The sequence below is a fragment of the Schistocerca cancellata genome, chromosome 5 (assembly GCF_023864275.1).
Source record: "Schistocerca cancellata isolate TAMUIC-IGC-003103 chromosome 5, iqSchCanc2.1, whole genome shotgun sequence".
Classification (NCBI taxonomy): domain Eukaryota; kingdom Metazoa; phylum Arthropoda; class Insecta; order Orthoptera; family Acrididae; genus Schistocerca; species Schistocerca cancellata.
Window position 1 is genome coordinate 39,975,556 of NC_064630.1, and position 20,862 is coordinate 39,996,417.

General features: G+C 40.4%; 1 protein-coding gene across 1 annotated transcript in view; it reads left to right on the forward strand.

Annotated features, from left to right (window-relative positions):
- Positions 1 to 20,862, forward strand: part of LOC126188355 (titin) — a 516,411-nt gene that overhangs the window by 376,584 nt on the left and 118,965 nt on the right. Inside the window, exons 95-96 of the mRNA XM_049929953.1 lie at positions 1,461 to 15,890; positions 18,439 to 18,486. Coding sequence (XP_049785910.1) covers positions 1,461 to 15,890; positions 18,439 to 18,486 — 14,478 coding nt within the window. The remainder of the gene's footprint in view (positions 1 to 1,460; positions 15,891 to 18,438; positions 18,487 to 20,862) is intronic.

Here is a 20,862-nt window from a genome sequence, read left to right on the forward strand (position 1 = left end):
ATGCAGCGGCACTAATCCTCATAGTGTGTCTGACCATCAGTGAAATGCAGCACAACAGACATAACTGGGTGGTCTGATCTATGGTGTAGGAAGCCATTGTGCATCATCTCATGCTGTTTTTTGGCATCACATTTATTAATGGACCATACATAACTGATGGAGGGACACTACACATTGTAAGTGACATTTATGATGGATGATCTGTTCAACAGTGCTTCTCATATCTGTATCACTGTGTCACAAGTTGATATGATACCAGGCACCCTTTCGAGTCTGCACATTATACTTGTTCCTCATGTTATGTCATGAAAACCACAGATCCCTTATCTTATGACCATGAATGTAGCAAATAGATACATTTCAGTACATATCAAATTCAGATAATGGATAGAGAAAGTGAAATAAAACAGTAAGACTAATAAAGAACTAAGGAAAAAAAAACGATCTGTACAGAAATACTATATTATTGTATGAAAGTGCAAGTTCAAGCCATCTCATTCCATCCTGATTAATGATAAATTTATTTTAGAATAGTTTGTGTCCAAGAGTTTCAAAATTACTTGCTCTTTGATAACATCTCTTCATCAGATCACATTACATTTCGATTATATAGTACGTAGTAATGGTTTTCAGTTCTCGTAAGTCCAGTAAGATGTCCTATGTGTGTTCCACCTACACGTAGTCACAAAAATAAGTAAATTCCTTCATGAAAATGCCAGGACAGTCTTTTCCAAGTCCATCGCAAGTTCTCCTTTCCATCACTGTACTTATGAGCTAGTGATCTGTCACCAGTAGGCTCAGTGTTGATGGGTAATTAAACTATAAAGTTTCTTCATTGTCAAAATAAATATGTAGCTTATTCATCCTGTAACAGAAGAATACCAGTAAAACAGTTTTATTAAATATTCTTACTGGAATCAAATAAAAATATTACAGATAATTCTGATTATAATTTTTAAGCAAACACTGTAAAGAACTCTGAAAGTATTTCAGTTCACAATGAGTCATAATTATTTTATTAGATAAATAATCATGTAAGGGAGACATGCATAAATGAGCAATAATTCATCTCTCACTGCAGAATTACTTCCGGTAAGTACTGTATTGTGTGGTAAGTGCCTATGACAATTCAAATCATTTTAAATGCTGCAAAACAGCAAATGAGATTGTTCAGAGCAGCAGGGCAACAAAGTCTAGTGATTTATTGCTTGTAACAAATGTTGACACCATGCACAGCATCTGAACCTAATTCAGAAACACTTCAAACACACAGTATGAAATCGACATAATAAAATGTACACACTGCACAAGTGCACTGACACAGATGGTGTCACCAAATATTAGACATTAAAAATTGAATCATATAGATTTTACCTCCTTAGAGGTCAAACCAGAGAACCACAGTCCATATGTACAACAATCTCTTGCAATTTCACATCACAAAATCATTGAAATTTCAGAGGTCCTGGACGACAATACATCAGCCTCTCAGACACGTCACATCACTGCTACACAAGTGACCGACCATATGCCTGAGGTAAAAGTAATTGAAACTACAACTGAGATCCTTCAAGGTGAGTACACTATAAAGAGTGCGGACAGAGAATCTGCTGATGAAGACACCGGGGATGTAGACACAGTCCACAAACTTGAGACACCAGTTATAGAGCTGAAAAGCTTACCAGACCATGACAAGGAACAGGGCACTACTGATGAAATTGAAGTTAAGGAAAAGATGGTGAAACCCATAATTAGAAAGAAGACGACGTTCCCAATTGAGGACAGTAAACCTGCAACGGAAGATGACACAAGGGAAGAAACTGTGCCAATATTGGAAGAACTTGAGGAGGAAAAGGCAGATAAGCATCCTGAGGACGACAGGGAGGGTGAGAAGGTTGTTGAAGGAGCGATGGAAGACACAAGAAAAGAGAAGAAAATGAAACGTATTATCAAGAGGAAGAAGATTACTCTGGTAGAAGGGGAGAAACCATTAGGAGAGGATATAAAAGAGGAAACTGCACCACTACATGAGAAGCCAGAAGAAGAGAAAGAAAATGAAATCTGTGAGAGCACCATGATGGTTGAGAAAGCTGAGGACAGAGAGATGGAAGAAACAACTGATGAGAAGAAAGTGAAACGTATATTGAGAAGAAAGAAGGCTACACCAAATGAACCTGTAGCACCATGTGATAAACCAGAAGATGAGAAGCTATATGAAACTCCTGAAGGGGTCATAACGGTTGAAAAAGCTGAGGAGGAAGAGACAGAAGAAACATCGAAAGAGAAGAAAGTGAAACGCATACTCAGAAGGAAAAAGATTACACCAACTGAAGAGGAGAAACCTTCAGTGGAAGGTACAAAGCAGGAAACTGTGTCACTGACAGAAAAGCCCAAAGATGAGGAGAAGTCAGAAATTTCTGAAGGCGAGGAGGAAGAATTGACTGACCAGACAAAAAAGAAACGCATTATCAGGAAGAAAAAGACTATGGTGCTTGAGAAGGAGAAACCTTCAGATGAGAGTAAACAAGAAGAACCATTGCCAGTACTGGAGAAGCCAGAGGAGCAAAAGGCAGAGGAAATTCCTGAAACAGTCAAGGAGGCTGAAGATGTGGAACAAGTGGAAGCAACAAAAGAAAAGAAGGTTAAGCGCATAGTCAGGAAAAAGAAGGTGGTACCAGAAGAGGCAGAAAAACCTGTAGAGGAAGAAATGATTGAAGATACCTTGCCATTACCAGAGAAACCTGCTGAAGGAAAGGCAGATACAGAAGAGAAAACTGACAGTGTGCCAGTAGCTAAAGATGAGGTTCCTGAAACTGTTGATGAAACTGAACATAAGAAACTGAAACGAATTGTCAAGAAGAAAAAGAAAACTGTTCCAGAAGAAGATGAAAAGCCAGTTGGTGTGGAGAAAGAAGAAACTATTATGCCATCCTTGGAAAAATCTGAGGAAGAACTGCCCGAAGAAAAGCCTGATGTTGAAGAGGATACTACAACAGTACCAGAGGACTCTAAGGGAAGAAGGGTAAAGAGAATTGTGTCCAAAACAAAGAAAGGCATTCCAAAGGAAGAGGAGAAACCAACAGAAGACAAGCCAGAAGAGGATGTAGCTCCTAGAAAACCCACAGAAGACAAACCTGTCAAGAAGAAGAAAGTTACTGCTCTACAAATGATGAAAATTGAGAGGAAAGAAATTAAAGCTACTCAGCTGAAGGTGATTGATGTCAAAGAAGACATTCCCCTATTTGCACAGATAAAACTGAAGAAAGTGACACCTGTCAAGAAACGAGAAATAAAGGGTGTGACAATTCCGAAAGTCTTGCTTAAGAGTAACATTAAGTTCATTGATTATCCACCAGCTGAACAGAAGCCAGTCATAACAGTTCTTGAGGTGCACTTTGACAAGGGTATTCTGTCACGGAACTATCAGGAAGCACTGAAAGTGCAAAAGAGGAAAGTAAAAAAAGTACGAATCAAGGATAAGGAAGCAACTGAGTTGGAGGAACCTGAGAAGTTCCCAGCAGATGACACAGAAAAACCAGAACCTACAGAGAAAGTTGATCAGCCGACATGGCAGAGCTTGCCAAAGAGACCTACACCTGAACAACAAGAAACAAAGAAGCTTGATATTGGGAAAGGAAAAGTCCCAGAGCAGGAAACTCCTGTCCCAGAGGACATCAAGTTGAAAAAGATTCCTGAAAAACCAACACCTGGTGAAGAGGAACAGAAGATCAAGCCATCGAAAAAAGATGGGGATGAACAAAAGATGAAGAAGCCTAAGAAATCTGAGAAAGAACCATTGGCGCCTTTTGAGGGCAAGGACATAGAAAAGCATGATACAGACTTAGAGCAATATGAGAGGGAGAGCCCAGAGAAATCAGATGAAGAGACTTCCAAACCTGAGGCGAAAAAGAGACCTAAGGCAAAGAAACCAAAACCAGAGCCAGAGACCATTCAGATTCCACTGGAGAAGGGAATTCCTAAGAAACCTCAGCCAGATGATGACAAGGAGATCAAGCTAAGGAAAAAAATGGGTGAACCCACTCCAGATGAACCTGAGGGGATTGTTCTCAAACCATTCAGGAAAGAGAAACCAGAAGATAAATCAGAGCAGCCAGAGAAAGAGGAAGGGAAACCCAAAGGAGTAGACAGATCCACAGAGGAGGAAGAGGTAGAAAAAGACCAACTGCCAGAGGGAAAAAAGAAGAAGAAAATAGTGAAGAAGGTTCAGAAACCAGAGGCACCACAGGAAGAAGCAGAGAAGCCTGTATCAGATGTTCCTGAGGCTGAGACACAGGAAATAGTTTCCCCCAAAGAAGACCAGCCTAGTGCAGTGACAGTTCCTGAATCAGTGAGTGAGCCTTTAACAGTAGTAGACGAACAACCAAAGGTTTCTGAGGAAAAGAAGCCTGACAAAGTGGCGGCAGATGAAGTGCCGGAACAAGAAGTAGAAAAGGACCAACTACCAGAGGGAAAAAGGAAGAAGAAAATAGTGAAAAAGATTCGGAAACCGGAGGCACCACAGGAACAAGCGGAGAAGCCTGTATCAGATGTTCCTGAGGCTGAGACACAGGAAATAGTTTCCCCCAAAGAAGACCAGCCTAGTGCAGTGACAGTTCCTGAATCAGTAAGTGAGCCTTTAACAGCAATAGACGAACAACCAAAGGTTTCTGAAGAAGAGAAGCCTGACAAAGTGGCTGCGGATGATGTGCCAGAACAAAAGGTTGTCAGAAAGAAAGTGAAGGTACAAAAGGTGAAGCCAGAGAAAGAAGTGAAACCAGAAGAAGAGGTTCAAGAAGAAAAGAAAGAAGAGGTGGAAAAGCTGGAGGTTGTGGTCAAAGAGGTACCTGAGGATGAGAAGGAACATGTTACTACTGAAGAAATGGAAGTTAAAGAGAAGAAGGTGAAACACATAATCAGAAAGAAGAAGTCAGCTCCAAGTGAAGAAGAGAAACCTTCAGATGAGAGTAAAGGAGAAGAATCATTGCCAGTACTGGAGAAGCCAGAGGAGCAAAAGGCAGAGGAAATTCCTGAAACAGTCAAGGAGGCTGAAGATGTGGAACAAGTGGAAGCAACAAAAGAAAAGAAGGTTAAGCGCATAGTCAGGAAAAAGAAGGTGGTACCAGAAGAGGCAGAAAAACCTGTAGAGGAAGAAATGATTGAAGATACCTTGCCATTACCAGAGAGACCTGCTGAAGGAAAGGCAGATACAGAAGAGAAAACTGACAGTGTGCCAGTAGCTAAAGATGAGGTTCCTGAAACTGTTGATGAAACTGAACACAAAAAAGTAAAACGAATAGTCAAAAAGAAAAAGAAAACTGTTCCAGAAGGAGATGAAAAGCCAATTGGTGTGGAGAAAGAAGAAACTGTTACGCCATCTTTAGAAAAATCTGAGGAAGAACTGCCTGAAGAAAAGCCTGATGTTGAAGAGGATACTACAACAGTACCTGAGGACTCTAAGGGAAGGAGGGTAAAGAGAATTGTGTCCAAAACAAAGAAAGGCATTCCAAAGGAAGAGGAGAAACCAACAGAAGACAAGCCAGAAGAGGATGTAGCTCCTAGAAAACCCACAGAAGACAAACCTGTCAAGAAGAAGAAAGTCACTGCACTACAAATGATGAAAATTGAGAGGAAAGAAATTAAAGCTACTCAGCTGAAGGTGATTGATGTCAAAGAAGACATTCCACTATTTGCACAGATAAAATTGAAGAAAGTGACACCTGTCAAGAAACGAGAAATAAAGGGTGTAACAATTCCCAAAGTCTTGCTTAAGAGTAACATTAAGTTCATTGATTATCCACCAGCTGAACAGAAGCCAGTCATAACAGTTCTTGAGGTGCACTTTGACAAGGGTATTCTTTCACGGAACTATCAGGAAGCTCTGAAAGTGCAAAAGAGAAAAGTAAAAAAGGTACGAATCAAGGATAAGGAAGCAACTGAGTTGGAGGAACCTGAGAAGTTCCCAGCAGATGACACAGAAAAACCAGAACCTACAGAGAAAGTTGATCAGCCAGCATGGCAGAGCTTGCCAAAGAAACCTGCACCTGAGCAACAGGAAACACAGAAGCTTGATATTGGGAAAGGAAAAGTCCCAGAGCAGGAAACTCCTGTCCCAGAGGACATCAAGTTGAAAAAGATTCCTGAAAAACCAACACCTGGTGAAGAGGAACAGAAGATCAAGCCATCGAAAAAAGATGGGGATGAACAAAAGATGAAGAAGCCTAAGGAAACTGAAAAAGAACCATTGGCTCCTTTTGAGGGGAAGGACATAGAAAAGCATGATACAGACTTAGAGCAATATGAGAGGGAGAGCCCAGAGAAATCAGATGAAGAGACTCGCAAACCTGAGGTGAAAAAGAGACCTAAGGCAAAGAAACCAAAACCAGAGCCAGAGACCATTCAGATTCCACTGGAGAAGGGAATTCCTAAGAAACCGCAACCAGACGATGACAAGGAAATCAAGCTAAGGAAGAAAATGGGTGAACCCACCCCAGAAGAACCCGAGGGGATTACTCTCAAACCATTCAGAAAAGAGAAACCAGAAGATAAATCAGAGCAGCCAGAAAAAGAGGAAGGGAAACCGAAAGGAATAGACAGACCCACAGAGGAGGAAGAGGTAGAGAAGGACCAACTGCCAGAGGGAAAAAAGAAGAAGAAAATAGTGAAGAAGGTTCGGAAACCGGAGGCACCACAGGAAGACGCAGAGAAGCCTGTAACAGATGTTCCTGATGCTGAGACACAGGAAATAGTTTCCACCAAAGAAGACCAGCCTAGTACAGTGACAGTTCCTGAATCAGTAAGTGAGCCTTTAACAGCAGTAGACGAACAACCAAAGGTTTCTGAAGAAGAGAAGCCTGACAAAGTGGCTGCGGATGATGTGCCAGAACAAAAGGTTGTCAGAAAGAAAGTGAAGGTACAAAAGGTGAAGCCAGAGAAAGAAGTGAAACCAGAAGAAGAGGTTCAAGAAGAAAAGAAAGAAGAGGTGGAAAAGCTGGAGGTTGTGGTGAAAGAGGTACCTGAGGATGAGAAGGAACATGTTACTACTGAAGAAATGGAAGTTAAAGAGAAGAAGGTAAAACACATAATCAGAAAGAAGAAGTCAGCTCCAAGTGAAGAAGAGAAACCTTCAGATGAGAGTAAAGGAGAAGAATCATTGCCAGTACTGGAGAAGCCAGAGGAGCAAAAGGCAGAGGAAATTCCTGAAACAGTCAAGGAGGCTGAAGATGTGGAACAAGTGGAAACAACAAAAGAAAAGAAGGTTAAGCGCATAGTCAGGAAAAAGAAGGTGGTACCAGAAGAGGCAGAAAAACCTGTAGAGGAAGAAATGATTGAAGATACCTTGCCATTACCAGAGAGACCTGCTGAAGGAAAGGCAGATACAGAAGAGAAAACTGACAGTGTGCCAGTAGCTAAAGATGAGGTTCCTGAAACTGTTGATGAAACTGAACACAAAAAAGTAAAACGAATAGTCAAAAAGAAAAAGAAAACTGTTCCAGAAGGAGATGAAAAGCCAATAGGTGTGGAGAAAGAAGAAACAATTACGCCATCCTTAGAAAAATCTGAGGAAGAACTGCCCGAAGAAAAGCCTGATGTTGAAGAGGATACTAAAACAGTACCTGAGGACTCTAAGGGAAGGAGGGTGAAGAGAATTGTGTCCAAAACAAAGAAAGGCATTCCAAAGGAAGAGGAGAAACCAACAGAAGACAAGCCAGAAGAGGATGTAGCTCCTAGAAAACCCACAGAAGACAAACCTGTCAAGAAGAAGAAAGTCACTGCACTACAAATGATGAAAATTGAGAGGAAAGAAATTAAAGCTACTCAGCTGATGGTGATTGATGTCAAAGAAGACATTCCACTATTTGCACAGATAAAATTGAAGAAAGTGACACCTGTCAAGAAACGAGAAATAAAGGGTGTAACAATTCCCAAAGTCTTGCTTAAGAGTAACATTAAGTTCATTGATTATCCACCAGCTGAACAGAAGCCAGTCATAACAATTCTTGAGGTGTACTTTGACAAGGGTATTCTGTCACGGAACTATCAGGAAGCACTGAAAGTGCAAAAGAGGAAAGTAAAAAAAGTACGAATCAAGGATAAGGAAGCAACTGAGTTGGAGGAACCTGAGAAATTCCCTGCAGATGACACAGAAAAACCAGAACCTACAGAGAAAGTTGATCAGCCGACATGGCAGAGCTTGCCAAAGAAACCTGCACCTGAGCAACAGGAAACACAGAAGCTTGATATTGGGAAAGGAAAAGTCCCAGAGCAGGAAACTCCTGTCCCAGAGGACATCAAGTTGAAAAAGATTCCTGAAAAACCAACACCTGGTGAAGAGGAACAGAAGATCAAGCCATCGAAAAAAGATGGGGATGAACAAAAGATAAAGAAGCCTAAGGAATCTGAGAAAAAACCATTGGCGCCTTTTGAGGGCAAGGACATAGAAAAGCATGATACAGACTTAGAGCAATATGAGAGGGAGAGCCCAGAGAAATCAGACGAAGAGACTTCCAAACCTGAGGTGAAAAAGGGACCTAAGGCAAAGAAACCAAAACCAGAGCCAGAGACCATTCAGATTCCACTGGAGAAGGAAATTCCTAAGAAACCTCAGCCAGACGATGACAAGGAGATCAAGCTAAGGAAGAAAATGGGTGAACCCACCCCAGAAGAACCCGAGGGGATTACTGTCAAACCATTCAGAAAAGAGAAACCAGAAGATAAATCAGAGCAGCCAGAAAAAGAGGAAGGGAAACCCAAAGGAGTAGACAGACCCACAGAGGAGGAAGAGGTAGAGAAGGACCAACTGCCAGAGGGAAAAAGGAAGAAGAAAATAGTGAAGAAGGTTCGGAAACCGGAGGCACCACAGGAAGACGCAGAGAAGCCTTTACCAGATGTTCCTGAGGCTGAGACACAGGAAATAGTTTCCCCCAAAGAAGACCAGCCTGGTGCAGTGACAGTTCCTGAATCAGTGAGAGAGGCTTTAACTGCAGTAGATGAGCAACCAAAGGTTTCTGAGGAAGAGAAGCCTGACAAAGTGGCTGCGGATGATGTGCCAGAACAAAAGGTTGTCAGAAAGAAAGTGAAGGTACAAAAGGTGAAGCCAGAGAAAGAAGTGAAACCAGAAGAAGAGGTTCAAGAAGAAAAGAAAGAAGAGGTGGAAAAGCTGGAGGTTGTGGTCAAAGAGGTACCTGAGGATGAGAAGGAACATGTTACTACTGAAGAAATGGAAGTTAAAGAGAAGAAGGTGAAACACATAATCAGAAAGAAGAAGTCAGCTCCAAGTGAAGAAGAGAAACCTTCAGATGAGAGTAAAGGAGAAGAATCATTGCCAGTACTGGAGAAGCCAGAGGAGCAAAAGGCAGAGGAAATTCCTGAAACAGTCAAGGAGGCTGAAGATGTGGAACAAGTGGAAGCAACAAAAGAAAAGAAAGTGAAACGAATTGTCAAGAAGAAGAAATTGGTTCCAGAGGAGGTTGAAAAGTCGTTGCAGGAAGAAGCAGTTAAAGATAATTTTCCTGCACCTGAGGAATCAAGATTAGCAGAAGATGAGAAAGGCCAACCAGAAGACTCACATCTACATTTTGCAAATGTCGAATCATCTGTTCTGGGGAAAGTGACTGACATTGTTACTCCATCATACGAGACAGGTAAATCACAAGTAACTATGGCACTTAAAGATTCTGTTTCTGTGAGTGATACCATGTCCTTAGAGTTAACTGAACAACGAGTAGCAGATAAAAAACCATTGCCGCAGGAGGCTTTAGTAAGTATAGGAGAAAAAGATACTGTATCTATACAGGAACCTTATGTTGAGGTAGTTCCTGCACATTTGCCTGAGTCACCTCAGGTTTTAAAGGAAGAAGCGACACTTAAGGTAATGAGCCAAAAATCTGTGGCTATATTGGAAATTCCTACACATGAAACAGAGGAACCCCTCGTATCCAGTATACCTGAAGTATTGCATGCCACACCATCATTTCTACAACAAGGACCTTTAACTGTAACTGAAACTGGCACATTTGAAACACATACAGACTTTGAACATGTGAAACAATTAACTGAAACAGCCCAGACAACCATCTTACCACAGGAAACACTTTCTGTAACACTTCCTGAACTGCAACACAAGGAAGATATTTTCATGTCACCTGCAGTACCTGACACTGAACATGCTATCAGAAACATTCCATTGTCTGACTCTGTAACTGTAAATGAAATAACATCTTTAGAAATACCATCAGAATTGAGGTATACAGAGACACAGGACAAAGAAGCAGTTACAGCACTGCTACCCACTACAGAATCTGTATTTGTGACAGAGATACAACCAACTCAGACAGTGGCTGTTGATACAAGGGTACAGAAAGTGCCAAAACCTGAATCAGCTCAAAGAAAACTTTCAACACAGGATACATTACAAATACAAGAAGTTACCACGGAACAGGTTGCTACCACAGAGCCACCTCAAGAAACACAGTATTTGACACAGGTGCCGAAAGTCGTCCAGAAACGACAGGAGGCACTTATAATTACAGAAGTAATCAAAAACACAAAGGAGGAAGAACTTGCTAACTTCACAGTACCACAAGAACAACCTACAGTAACAGTTTCTGAAAGTGAAAGTGTGCAAATTACTGATATGCAAACTGCACTATTTACAGGTGACATTACTGTACCAGCTCTGCCTAGGATGGAACAGGTAAGCCCAATAATACCAGTGGAAAGACAGCTTCTTTTAGTGGAACATTCACAACCTGGAATCTTAGAAGAGGCACTTCCTGAGGAGAAAATCACAACAGTGCAAGCTAAACTTGTGGAAATTAGTGATCATAAGAAGGCAGATGTTTCAATATCTGAAGTTAAAGAAGCTCCTACATTACCAAGGAGGGAAGTTGAAATTCATGCACCAGAAAACGTTGAGGCTATTCCTGAAGAAGAGAAACCAACACCTGAACATGCAGAAGAAATTTCACAAGAGTATGCAGTCACTGAGAAGCCATTGGTGTCTTTTGCTGATGAAGATGTCAAGAAGCAACCAACAACAAGAAAAGTCTTGAAGAAGAAAAGAGCTCCTGAGAAGCCAAAGTACGCTGATGAAAGTGTGACTGAAGATATGACAACTGAAGTGCTGACTCAGGAAAAGCCTGACACTCTAAAACCTGAGGAAGTAAAGGATGTGCATGAAGGAATTGAGGTCACTGAAGTAGTAGATACAGTAAGTACAGGTGACATTAGTCCATTGGATGTTGAAAAAGAGAAAGCAGAAGCTGTTGAGGGAACTGAAGACTCTGTAAGTATTGTTGAGACACCAGTTAAGAAATTAATTACCAAGAAGAAGAAGGTCAAGCCAGTTTCAAAGATTCCAGAAGAAAAAGTGCCAGAAGAAGAAGAAAAAGTGGTGGAAATCCCACAGGAAGAGAAGCCTGTGCCTAAAAAACCAAAGGAAAAGAAACATCTTCCTGAAAAAGTAGAAGTGTTGAAACTCGAAAGGAAAGAAGTTAAACCTACCAAACTGAAGATAACTGATGTGATGCCAAAAGAGGAAGTTCCTCTTTTCACACAGGTGAAGCTGAGGAAAGCAAGTGTTCAAAAGAGGGAGATTAAGGCTGTAGAGGTTCCAAAAGTATTATTGAAGAGCAACATAAAGATTATAGACTACCCTCCAAAGGAAAATACCCCTCTTATAACAATAATAAATGCAAGGTGTGACAAGGGGATACTATCAAGAAATACACAAGAAGCTCTGAAAGTCCTCAAGAGAAAAGTGAAGAAAATAAAGTTGCCCGGCAGAGAAAAACCAGACACAGAGGAATTAGAGTCTTTTGATGTTGATCAGAAAGACAGTACTGATATTCCTGTGGAAGATGAGAAGAGTACATGGGAAAGACTCCCCAAGGCTGCAGATACTGAGAAACCAGAAGAACCAAAGCTGGTTGTGGGAAAAGGAAAAATCCCAGAAACAAAAGAACCAGAACAAGAGGAAATAAAGCTTAAGAAAGCTCCTGAGAAGCCACTAGTGGAAGAAATAACTGAAATTAAGAAGCCTAAGAAGGATGAGACTGATGAAAAGGATACAAAGAGCACACCAAAAGAGAAGGAAATTACTTTAGCTCCCTTTAAACCTAGTGACATAGAAGGAACTGACATAGATCTGGAAAAGTATGTAAAAGAAGAGCCAGAAAAGAAAGAGAGAAGGACTCCTGAAAAGCAAAAAGTTAAAAAGCCCAAAAAAGACTCTGCAAAACCTGAACCAGAGACAGTAAAAATACCATTAGAAAAACAGCCTCCTAAGAAACCTTACCCTGAAGAGGAGAAGGATATCAAACTGAAAAAGAAAATGGGAGAGCCTGAACCAGAGGAGCCAGATAGTATTACCTTGAAACCTTTTGTAAAAGAGAAACCAGAAGAAGATTCTGAAATTGCTAAGAAGCACAGCCTTAAACTTGATGACAAAGAGAAACCTTATGAAGAAGAAGAGGTATTACCTACTGAACATGTAAAACCTGAATCACCAGAGAGGACAATAAAGAAAACAAAGGTAAAGAAAACAAAACCACCTAAGCGTGTGGAAGATGTTCTGAAAGATGAATCCAAAGAAGCACCTCAGCAGGATGAACCAATACTGGATGAGAAACCAAAAGAAACCAAAGAAGTGCCAGAAGAAGAATACGTAATGAAGATAAAACCCAAAGAGCCAGAAAGGGAGGATACTGAAAAGGTAATAGTCGAGAAAGAGGAGCCAGAGAAACCTGAGGTTGAAGAAATTAAAGAAGTGACAATAACGAAGAAGAAACCAAAGAAACCTTCTGTAGAAGAAGTGAGAGAGGAAGTCACTCTAAAGAAGGAGGTACCAGTGGAGCCAAAAGAGGAGGAAGTCACAGAGGAGGTAGTTGTAAAGAAAAAGAAGCCTAAAGAGGTGAAAGCAGAAGAGGTTCCTGAGGAATTGATAATTGAACAGAAGGAACCAGAGAAACCCAAGGAAGAGGTAAGTGAAGAAATAACAATAAAGAAGAAGAAACCAAGGAAACCTTCTGTAGAAGAAGTGACTGAGGAAGTCACTCTCAAGAAGGTGGTACCAGTGGAGCCGAAAGAGGAGGAGGAAGCCACAGAGGAAGTAGTTGTAAAGAAAAAGAAACCTAAGGAGGTGAAAGTAGAAGAAGTTACTGAGGAAGTGAAAATTGAAAAGAAGGAACCAGAGAAACCCAAGGAAGAGGTAAGTGAAGAAATAACAATAAAGAAGAAGAAACCAAGGAAACCTTCTGTAGAAGAAGTGACTGAGGAAGTCACTCTCAAGAAGGTGGTACCAGTGGAGCCAAAGGAGGAAGAGGAAGTCACGGAACAGGTAGTGATAAAGAAAAAGAAGCCTAAAGAGGTGAAAGTAGAAGAGGTGACTGAAGAAGTGAAAATTAGAAAGAAGGAACCAGAGAAACCCAAGGATGATGTAAGTGAAGAAATAACAATAAAGAAGAAGAAACCAAGGAAACCTTCTGTAGAAGAAGTTGCTGAAGAAGTCACTCTAAAAAAGGTGGTACCAGTGGAGCCAAAACAAGAAGAGGAAGTCACAGAAGAGGTAGTTATAAAGAAAAGGAAGCCTAAGGAGGTGAAAGTAGAAGAGGTGACTGAGGAAGTGAAAATTGAAAAGAAGGAACCAGAGAAACCCAAGGATGATGTAAGTGAAGAAATAACAATAAAGAAGAAGAAACCAAGGAAACCTTCTGTAGAAGAAGTGAGTGAGGAAGTCACTCTAAAGAAGGTGGTACCAGTGGAGCCCAAAGAAGAAGAGGAAGTCACAGAAGAGGTAGTTATAAAGAAAAAGAAGCCTAAGGAGGTGAAAGTGGAAGATGTTTCTGAGGAAGTGACAATTAAAAGGAAGGAACCAGAAAAACCCAAGGATGAGGTAAGTGAAGAAGTAACAATAAAGAAGAAGAAACCAAGGAAACCTTCTGTAGAAGAAGTGACTGAGGAAGTCACTCTCAAGAAGGTGGTACCAGTGGAGCCAAAGGAGGAAGAGGAAGTCACGGAACAGGTAGTGATAAAGAAAAAGAAGCCTAAAGAGGTGAAAGTAGAAGAGGTGACTGAAGAAGTGAAAATTAGAAAGAAGGAACCAGAGAAACCCAAGGATGATGTAAGTGAAGAAATAACAATAAAGAAGAAGAAACCAAGGAAACCTTCTGTAGAAGAAGTTGCTGAAGAAGTCACTCTAAAAAAGGTGGTACCAGTGGAGCCAAAACAAGAAGAGGAAGTCACAGAAGAGGTAGTTATAAAGAAAAGGAAGCCTAAGGAGGTGAAAGTAGAAGAGGTGACTGAGGAAGTGAAAATTGAAAAGAAGGAACCAGAGAAACCCAAGGATGATGTAAGTGAAGAAATAACAATAAAGAAGAAGAAACCAAGGAAACCTTCTGTAGAAGAAGTTGCTGAAGAAGTCACTCTAAAAAAGGTGGTACCATTGGAGCCAAAACAAGAAGAGGAAGTCACAGAAGAGGTAGTTATAAAGAAAAGGAAGCCTAAGGAGGTGAAAGTAGAAGAGGTGACTGAGGAAGTGAAAATTGAAAAGAAGGAACCAGAGAAACCCAAGGATGATGTAAGTGAAGAAATAACAATAAAGAAGAAGAAACCAAGGAAACCTTCTGTAGAAGAAGTGAGTGAGGAAGTCACTCTAAAGAAGGTGGTACCAGTGGAGCCCAAAGAAGAAGAGGAAGTCACAGAAGAGGTAGTTATAAAGAAAAAGAAGCCTAAGGAGGTGAAAGTGGATGATGTTTCTGAGGAAGTGACAATTAAAAGGAAGGAACCAGAAAAACCCAAGGATGAGGTAAGTGAAGAAGTAACAATAAAGAAGAAGAAACCAAGGAAACCTTCTGTAGAAGAAGTGAGTGAGGAAGTCACTCTAAAGAAGATGGTACCAGTGGAGCCAAAAGAAGAAGGGGAAGTCACAGAAGAGGTGGTTATAAAGAAAAAGAAGCCTAAAGAGGTGAAAGTGGAAGAGGTTTCTGAGGAAGTGACAATTAAAAGGAAGGAACCAGAAAAACCCAAGGATGATGTAAGTGAAGAAGTAACAATAAAGAAGAAGAAACCAAGGAAACCGTCTGTAGAAGAAGTGAGTGAGAAACTCACCATAAAGAAGGTAGTGGAAAAGAAAGCTGCAGAACCACATGATGAGGATGTACGAGAAGAAATAACAATTAAGAAGTTGGCACCAAAGACACCTGAGGACAGTGTGGCAGAATTCACTGTTAAGAAGAAGGCTCCACAGAGGAAGTTGTCAGTAGAGGAGTTAGGTGAGGAAGAAATCACTTTAAAACCAATGCGGCCAAGACAACCATCATTACCTGAAGTAACTGAAGTTACTGACGTTGAAACAGTTACAATTCAGCCTAGAATCACTAAAACAAAAGAAGAAATTGAACAAGAATTCAAGATTCAGCTACATACTTATGAAGAAGAGGATATCTCAATGTCTAGTAAAGTCAGGTTAAAGAAACAACGGCGTCCTACCTATGCAGAAGAAGCTGGTGAGCAAACTATTCGAATTGTCAAAGAGATAGAAGATCAGAAGTCACCTGAAATTATAGAAGTTTTAGAGTCTCCTGAAGCTGAAGGTGTCAGTTTTGATTTGAAACGCAAGCCAAGTTATACAGTTCAGGAAGCAGAAGAAGAGGAGACAGTGGTACTAACAAAACCACATAGGGAGAGAGAAGACATTGAAGAAAGTTTTCAGATTTCCTTACGCAAGAAAGATGATTCTCGCAAAATGTCATACTCCATTGAAAATGTTGAAGAAGAGTTCAGCATTGGTTTTCAAAAGAGGCAGCCTACTCCAGCAGGAACATCCTTTGAAGAAGAGTCCTTGGAGCTGAGGCTGAAGCCTAAGAAGAGGCCTACAAGGATTTCACAGGAAGGTTGTAACACATTTCTAATATTAATGCTACTGTGGCTCTTCTTTGCGGCTGTATTCAACTGCTTTCTTACATGCTGCTTCATCATCTGCTTCTCAGCAACTGGGACTATTACATCCTGCTTTAAACTGCTTTAATTAAATTTGTAACAACAATGCTTGTGCTTTAGCTTACTAAAATGTTTAATTACCTAATTTAATAAGGTAACATTGCAGCTCTATTGCTTTAATTTCTAATTCCCTCTTTATAGTAATCTATCATTTCAGTATATTAATTTTGTTCATAGTCTTTGAAAGACTGTTTGCTTCGTCTAAATAACACACGCTTCTAAAATGAAGTATTCAACATTTTGGCTATAGCAGGTTAAATGTATGACTGAAATCATTCCTACCTGCCAGTATGCATTTTTGCTGGTTATGTAGCAGAGATTTGAATGTACAATTGATATATAGTTGCTAATGTACAAAGTAATGAGTATTTTTTGTTAATTTTTGTAATCATGCAAGCATGAGGAGCTTCTTCACTGTAAATGTTTCTGGGTGCAAAATGATGTAGAATCAGTGACAATACAAATATGTCTGTGTAAAGAAAGTGCTAATATTATGTTATTGTCATTTAATTTTTATGGATCCTTAAATATATCACAACGAACATTTTTTGTACTAACTTTCAACAATGTAATTCCATCAGGGCAATTGTCATTGGATAATGACCCAGAAATTACATCATTGGATTATATATTCAATATTATTTAATGGTTGTGTATATTGGGATTTTATATGTGATGGGTTTTATATAAATCACATGAACCATATCTTGGATTAGGTATTATAATCTGTTTGTGTCAAAAATCATCCAAACATAAGTTCTAAGACCTTCTGAGCAGCTACTTAAATGATATAGATCAGTATTTCTCCAGAGCTCCATTGTCCACTTTGTTGTTTGAATACTGCTCTGTCATGTCTTCACATTATAGGGACTGTGTGGGATATTAATATATTAAATGTTTGAGTATATTTAGAGGTGAATCTGTTGTAGCTATAGCAGTAATATTCTAAGCAGCTATTGCATCTTATTGTCAGAATGACTAAGGAAGGAGCTCTTGCAGCTATTAAGTAAGTATTTCCTGCAGAGTTGTGGATCACCAGCATTGGGAAATGGAGACACAAATCAAGTGACTAGTGATTTTTCCTAATATATTGCATTTAGTGGTCTAAAATTTTGTTTCAGTGAGCCACAGCTGCCCATTAATACAATATCCCATTACTATCCCTGAGAGTACTTTCATGATCTGAAATGTGTTGCTAGAAATACCAAATTCTTCCAGCAAACTGGTTTCTTCCTCACAAGTTTTGCATATGCCATATTTCAAAGACAGTCCTATGTTATTTAATACTGTCATCTCTTACATTCCCTGCACATTTCAAACAATAAAAAAGACAGAACTACTTACAGTGTCAGTGTTTGTTATGAGACGCTATGTTCCTTAAGTTCAAAATTTCTGCAAATACTCATAATTTGCACTATAAAAGTAAAGTAAATACACCATTCTAATGATGACCACTTGCAACAATTGTCCTAAATGTTGGTCTGTAAAATGACATGTTGTTGTGGTCACATTCATGGAAAAGTTTTATTGAAGAAAACATAAAAGCTTTCAACAGATGGAAGGATGTAAACCAAGTAGGAAGGTTTCCCTGTAAAGCTCCTGTGCAATGAATCTACTTGTATCTTCTATTACTTAGTCTGGTGTTCACAGGTGGAAACATTCTGTCAGTCAAACACTTGAGTCTGACACACTTGTGTATCTGGATGATTCTAGCACATTACAGTCTTCACAGATTTTCATGTAACCAGGCTTTTGCTTCTCCTCTCTCTGTATGGTTGTATTCTAATCACTGGTTGCTGCATTCAGTCTCTCTGTCTATATATTTTCACTATTAAGACAGAGTTTTTCTTACGTTTCCTTTTTTTGTTTCCACTTTTGTTTCTCTGTCTTTGCTTCAATGACTTAAAAAGTATTTTAATTCTTTAAATTTATGTATGTATTTTGTAAAGGTCATCTTTGATTTCTTATAGAGAATAATACATTTCATTAAAGGATAAGTGATTGTAAAGTTATGTGACATTGCTACATCCATATGAGATGCAAAGTTTGGTCATTTTGCACCTAGAAATATATTTATAAAGGATTGTAACTGTGTTTTTTTGCATCTGTGTATGTAACAATTTGTAAAGTTCTTTGTTTGTCTGCTTAAGGTGCTTATCTTAAAGAGCAGTTCTTTGTAATATAATCACATGGTATATTTGATGTGTCATATATTAACTGCATTTTTTAATGATGAAGAAATAAAAATGTAAACATTTAGTGTGATATGATCCAGCCTTTTATTAATTAACAGTTAAGTCATTCCTGTGAATTACGTACCTGTTATTCAGTAATTTGTAGTTGTGCATGGCAATTTAGTCTTATTGATTTTCTTTATGTTGTATATCATTGATTAAATGAATCATTGTTCCTAATGGTCCAATGACTTTTTTTTTTTTACAGAGGATTTCACTCTGAGTATAGTAAAGGAAACAGAAGTCTTCCAAGAAGGTACTTATTTTTTCACTCATTAAATGTATCTAGTTGTTAGCAGTCAGAATTTAGTACTGACAACAGTGATTTAATACATGATTTCTACCAGAGAAAGTAGTGTTTATTAATTTTAAACTATATAAGCTATGATAAATAACATCTCACAAGTGTATCTACAGCTGTACACTCTCACCTAGAAGTAGGTGTATATGTAAGAAAAGTTTGAGGATCAAAACATCTCCAAATCTCAAGGTTGTCTTTTATGTATAGTGACAGTGTTATCACTGCTTACTTACACACCAGGTGCAGCATTGGGAGGCTGTGAAGATGGGGGGGGGGGGGGGGGGGGAGCAGAAATAGAGAGGAGCAGGGGGCTGAGGGGTGGGGAGATGGGCCCATGTGTTGGCAGAGAGCATCACACAACAAGTGTGAGGGGACATGAACAAGGAGAAAGAGACAGGACAGAGGGGGCAGAAAGTTTTGGGTGTATAGTGTGGGGACAATAGTTTACCACAGTTTGAGGTTAGGATAATTTCAGGAGGGAAGAATGTATTGTGAAGATAACTCCCATCTGCACAGTGCAGAAAAGTTGGTGGTGGAGTGGAGGATCCAGATGGCCTGGAAATCATGCATGTTATGTTCAGCTTCATGTAGTGTTACAGTGTGGTCTACTTTACTCTTGGCCAGTTTGGTGGTGACCATTCATCCTGGTGGACAGCTGGGTGGTAGTCATACTTACATAAAAAGCTGTGCAATGATTTCAGCATAGCTGGTATATGACATGACTGCCTTCACAGGTGGCCCATCCTCTGATTGCGTAGGATAACGGTGTAACAGGACTGGAATAGGAAGTGCTGGGTGGATGGATTGGGCAGGTCTTCCACCTGTGTCTTATGCAGGGATATGCTCCTTGTGGCAAGGGTTGGATCAGGAGTGGCATAGGGGTGGATTACGAGTGGCTTAGTGGTGGACTAGGACATTGTGCAGGTTGGGTGGGTGATGCAACACTACTTTAGGAGGGGTGGACAGCATCTTTGTTAAGATGTCAGTCATTTCAGGATGTGATGATAGGTAATCAAAACCCCGATGAAGGATATGGCTCATTTGTTCCAGTCCGAGGTGGTATTGGGTTACGAAGGAGGCACTTCTTTGTAAATGGTTACTGGGGGTTGTGGGAGGATTTTTGGATGTGTAAGGAAATGGCATGGGAAATCTGTTTGCTGACTAGGTCTGGGGAGTAATATCTGTCAGTGAAGGCCTTGGTGAGGCCTCAGCATACTGGGCAAGGGAATTCTTGTCACTGACCATATGGCCAGGCTGTATGGGAGGCATTTTTTGGGGTGGAAGGGATGACAGCTACTGAAATACAGGCACTGTTGCTGGTTGGAGAGTTTAATATGAACAGAGGTGTGGGACATGCCATGAGAAAGAAGGACGCAACGTCTAGGAAGGTGGCACACTGGTTGAGGAGGACCAGGTGAAGCAGATGGGAGAGAAGGTGTTGAGATTGTGAAGCAATGAGGAAAATACAGTATCTCCTGTCCCTGAGTTCAGATCATGAATATATTGTTGATGAACCTGAAACAGACTACGTGTTTGGAGATTTGGGTTCAAATGGTGCAAATGGCTCTGAGCACTATGGGACTCAACATCTTAGGTCATAAGTCCCCTAGAACTTAGAACTACTTAAACCTAACTAACCTAAGGACATCACACACACCCATGCCCGAGGCAGGATTCGAACCTGCGACCGTAGCAGTCTCGCGGTTCCGGACTGCAGCGCCAGAACTGCTAGACCACCGCGGCCGCCAGGAGATTTGGGAAGCTAGGAAGGTCTCCTCTAGATGGCCCATAAAGAGGTTGGCATAGGAGGGTGCAGTGAAGGTGCCCATGGCTGGGCTGTGGATTGTTTGTGTACCTTTCCTTAAAGGAAAAGTAGTTGTGAGTTAGCATAATGTTAGTAAGGTGGGAGAGGAATGAGGTAGTGTGTCTGGAGTCTGAAGGACATTGGGAAAGGTAGTGTTCAATAGTGACAAGACCAAGGGCATGAAGGGCTGTTGGTGTATAGGGAAGTAGTCTCAACAGTGACAAGCGGAGATCCAGGAGGTAAAGTGGTGTAGATGGCAGAGAGTTGGTGAAGGAAGTGGTTGGTATCTTTTGGGTGGGAGGCTAGATTACGGGACTTGGTTGGAAGTGTTAGTCAATGAAGGTCAAAATTCCTTAATTTTAGGCACAATAACCAGCTACAGTGAGGCACCCAGGATTGTTGGGCTTGTGGATTTTGTGGATCATGTAGAAGTGGGTGTGTGGAGTGTCATGGGGTAAGGAGCAAAATTGATTCAGGGGACAGGTTCTGGGAAGGGCCTAAGGCTTTAAGCAGGGTTTGGAGGTTTT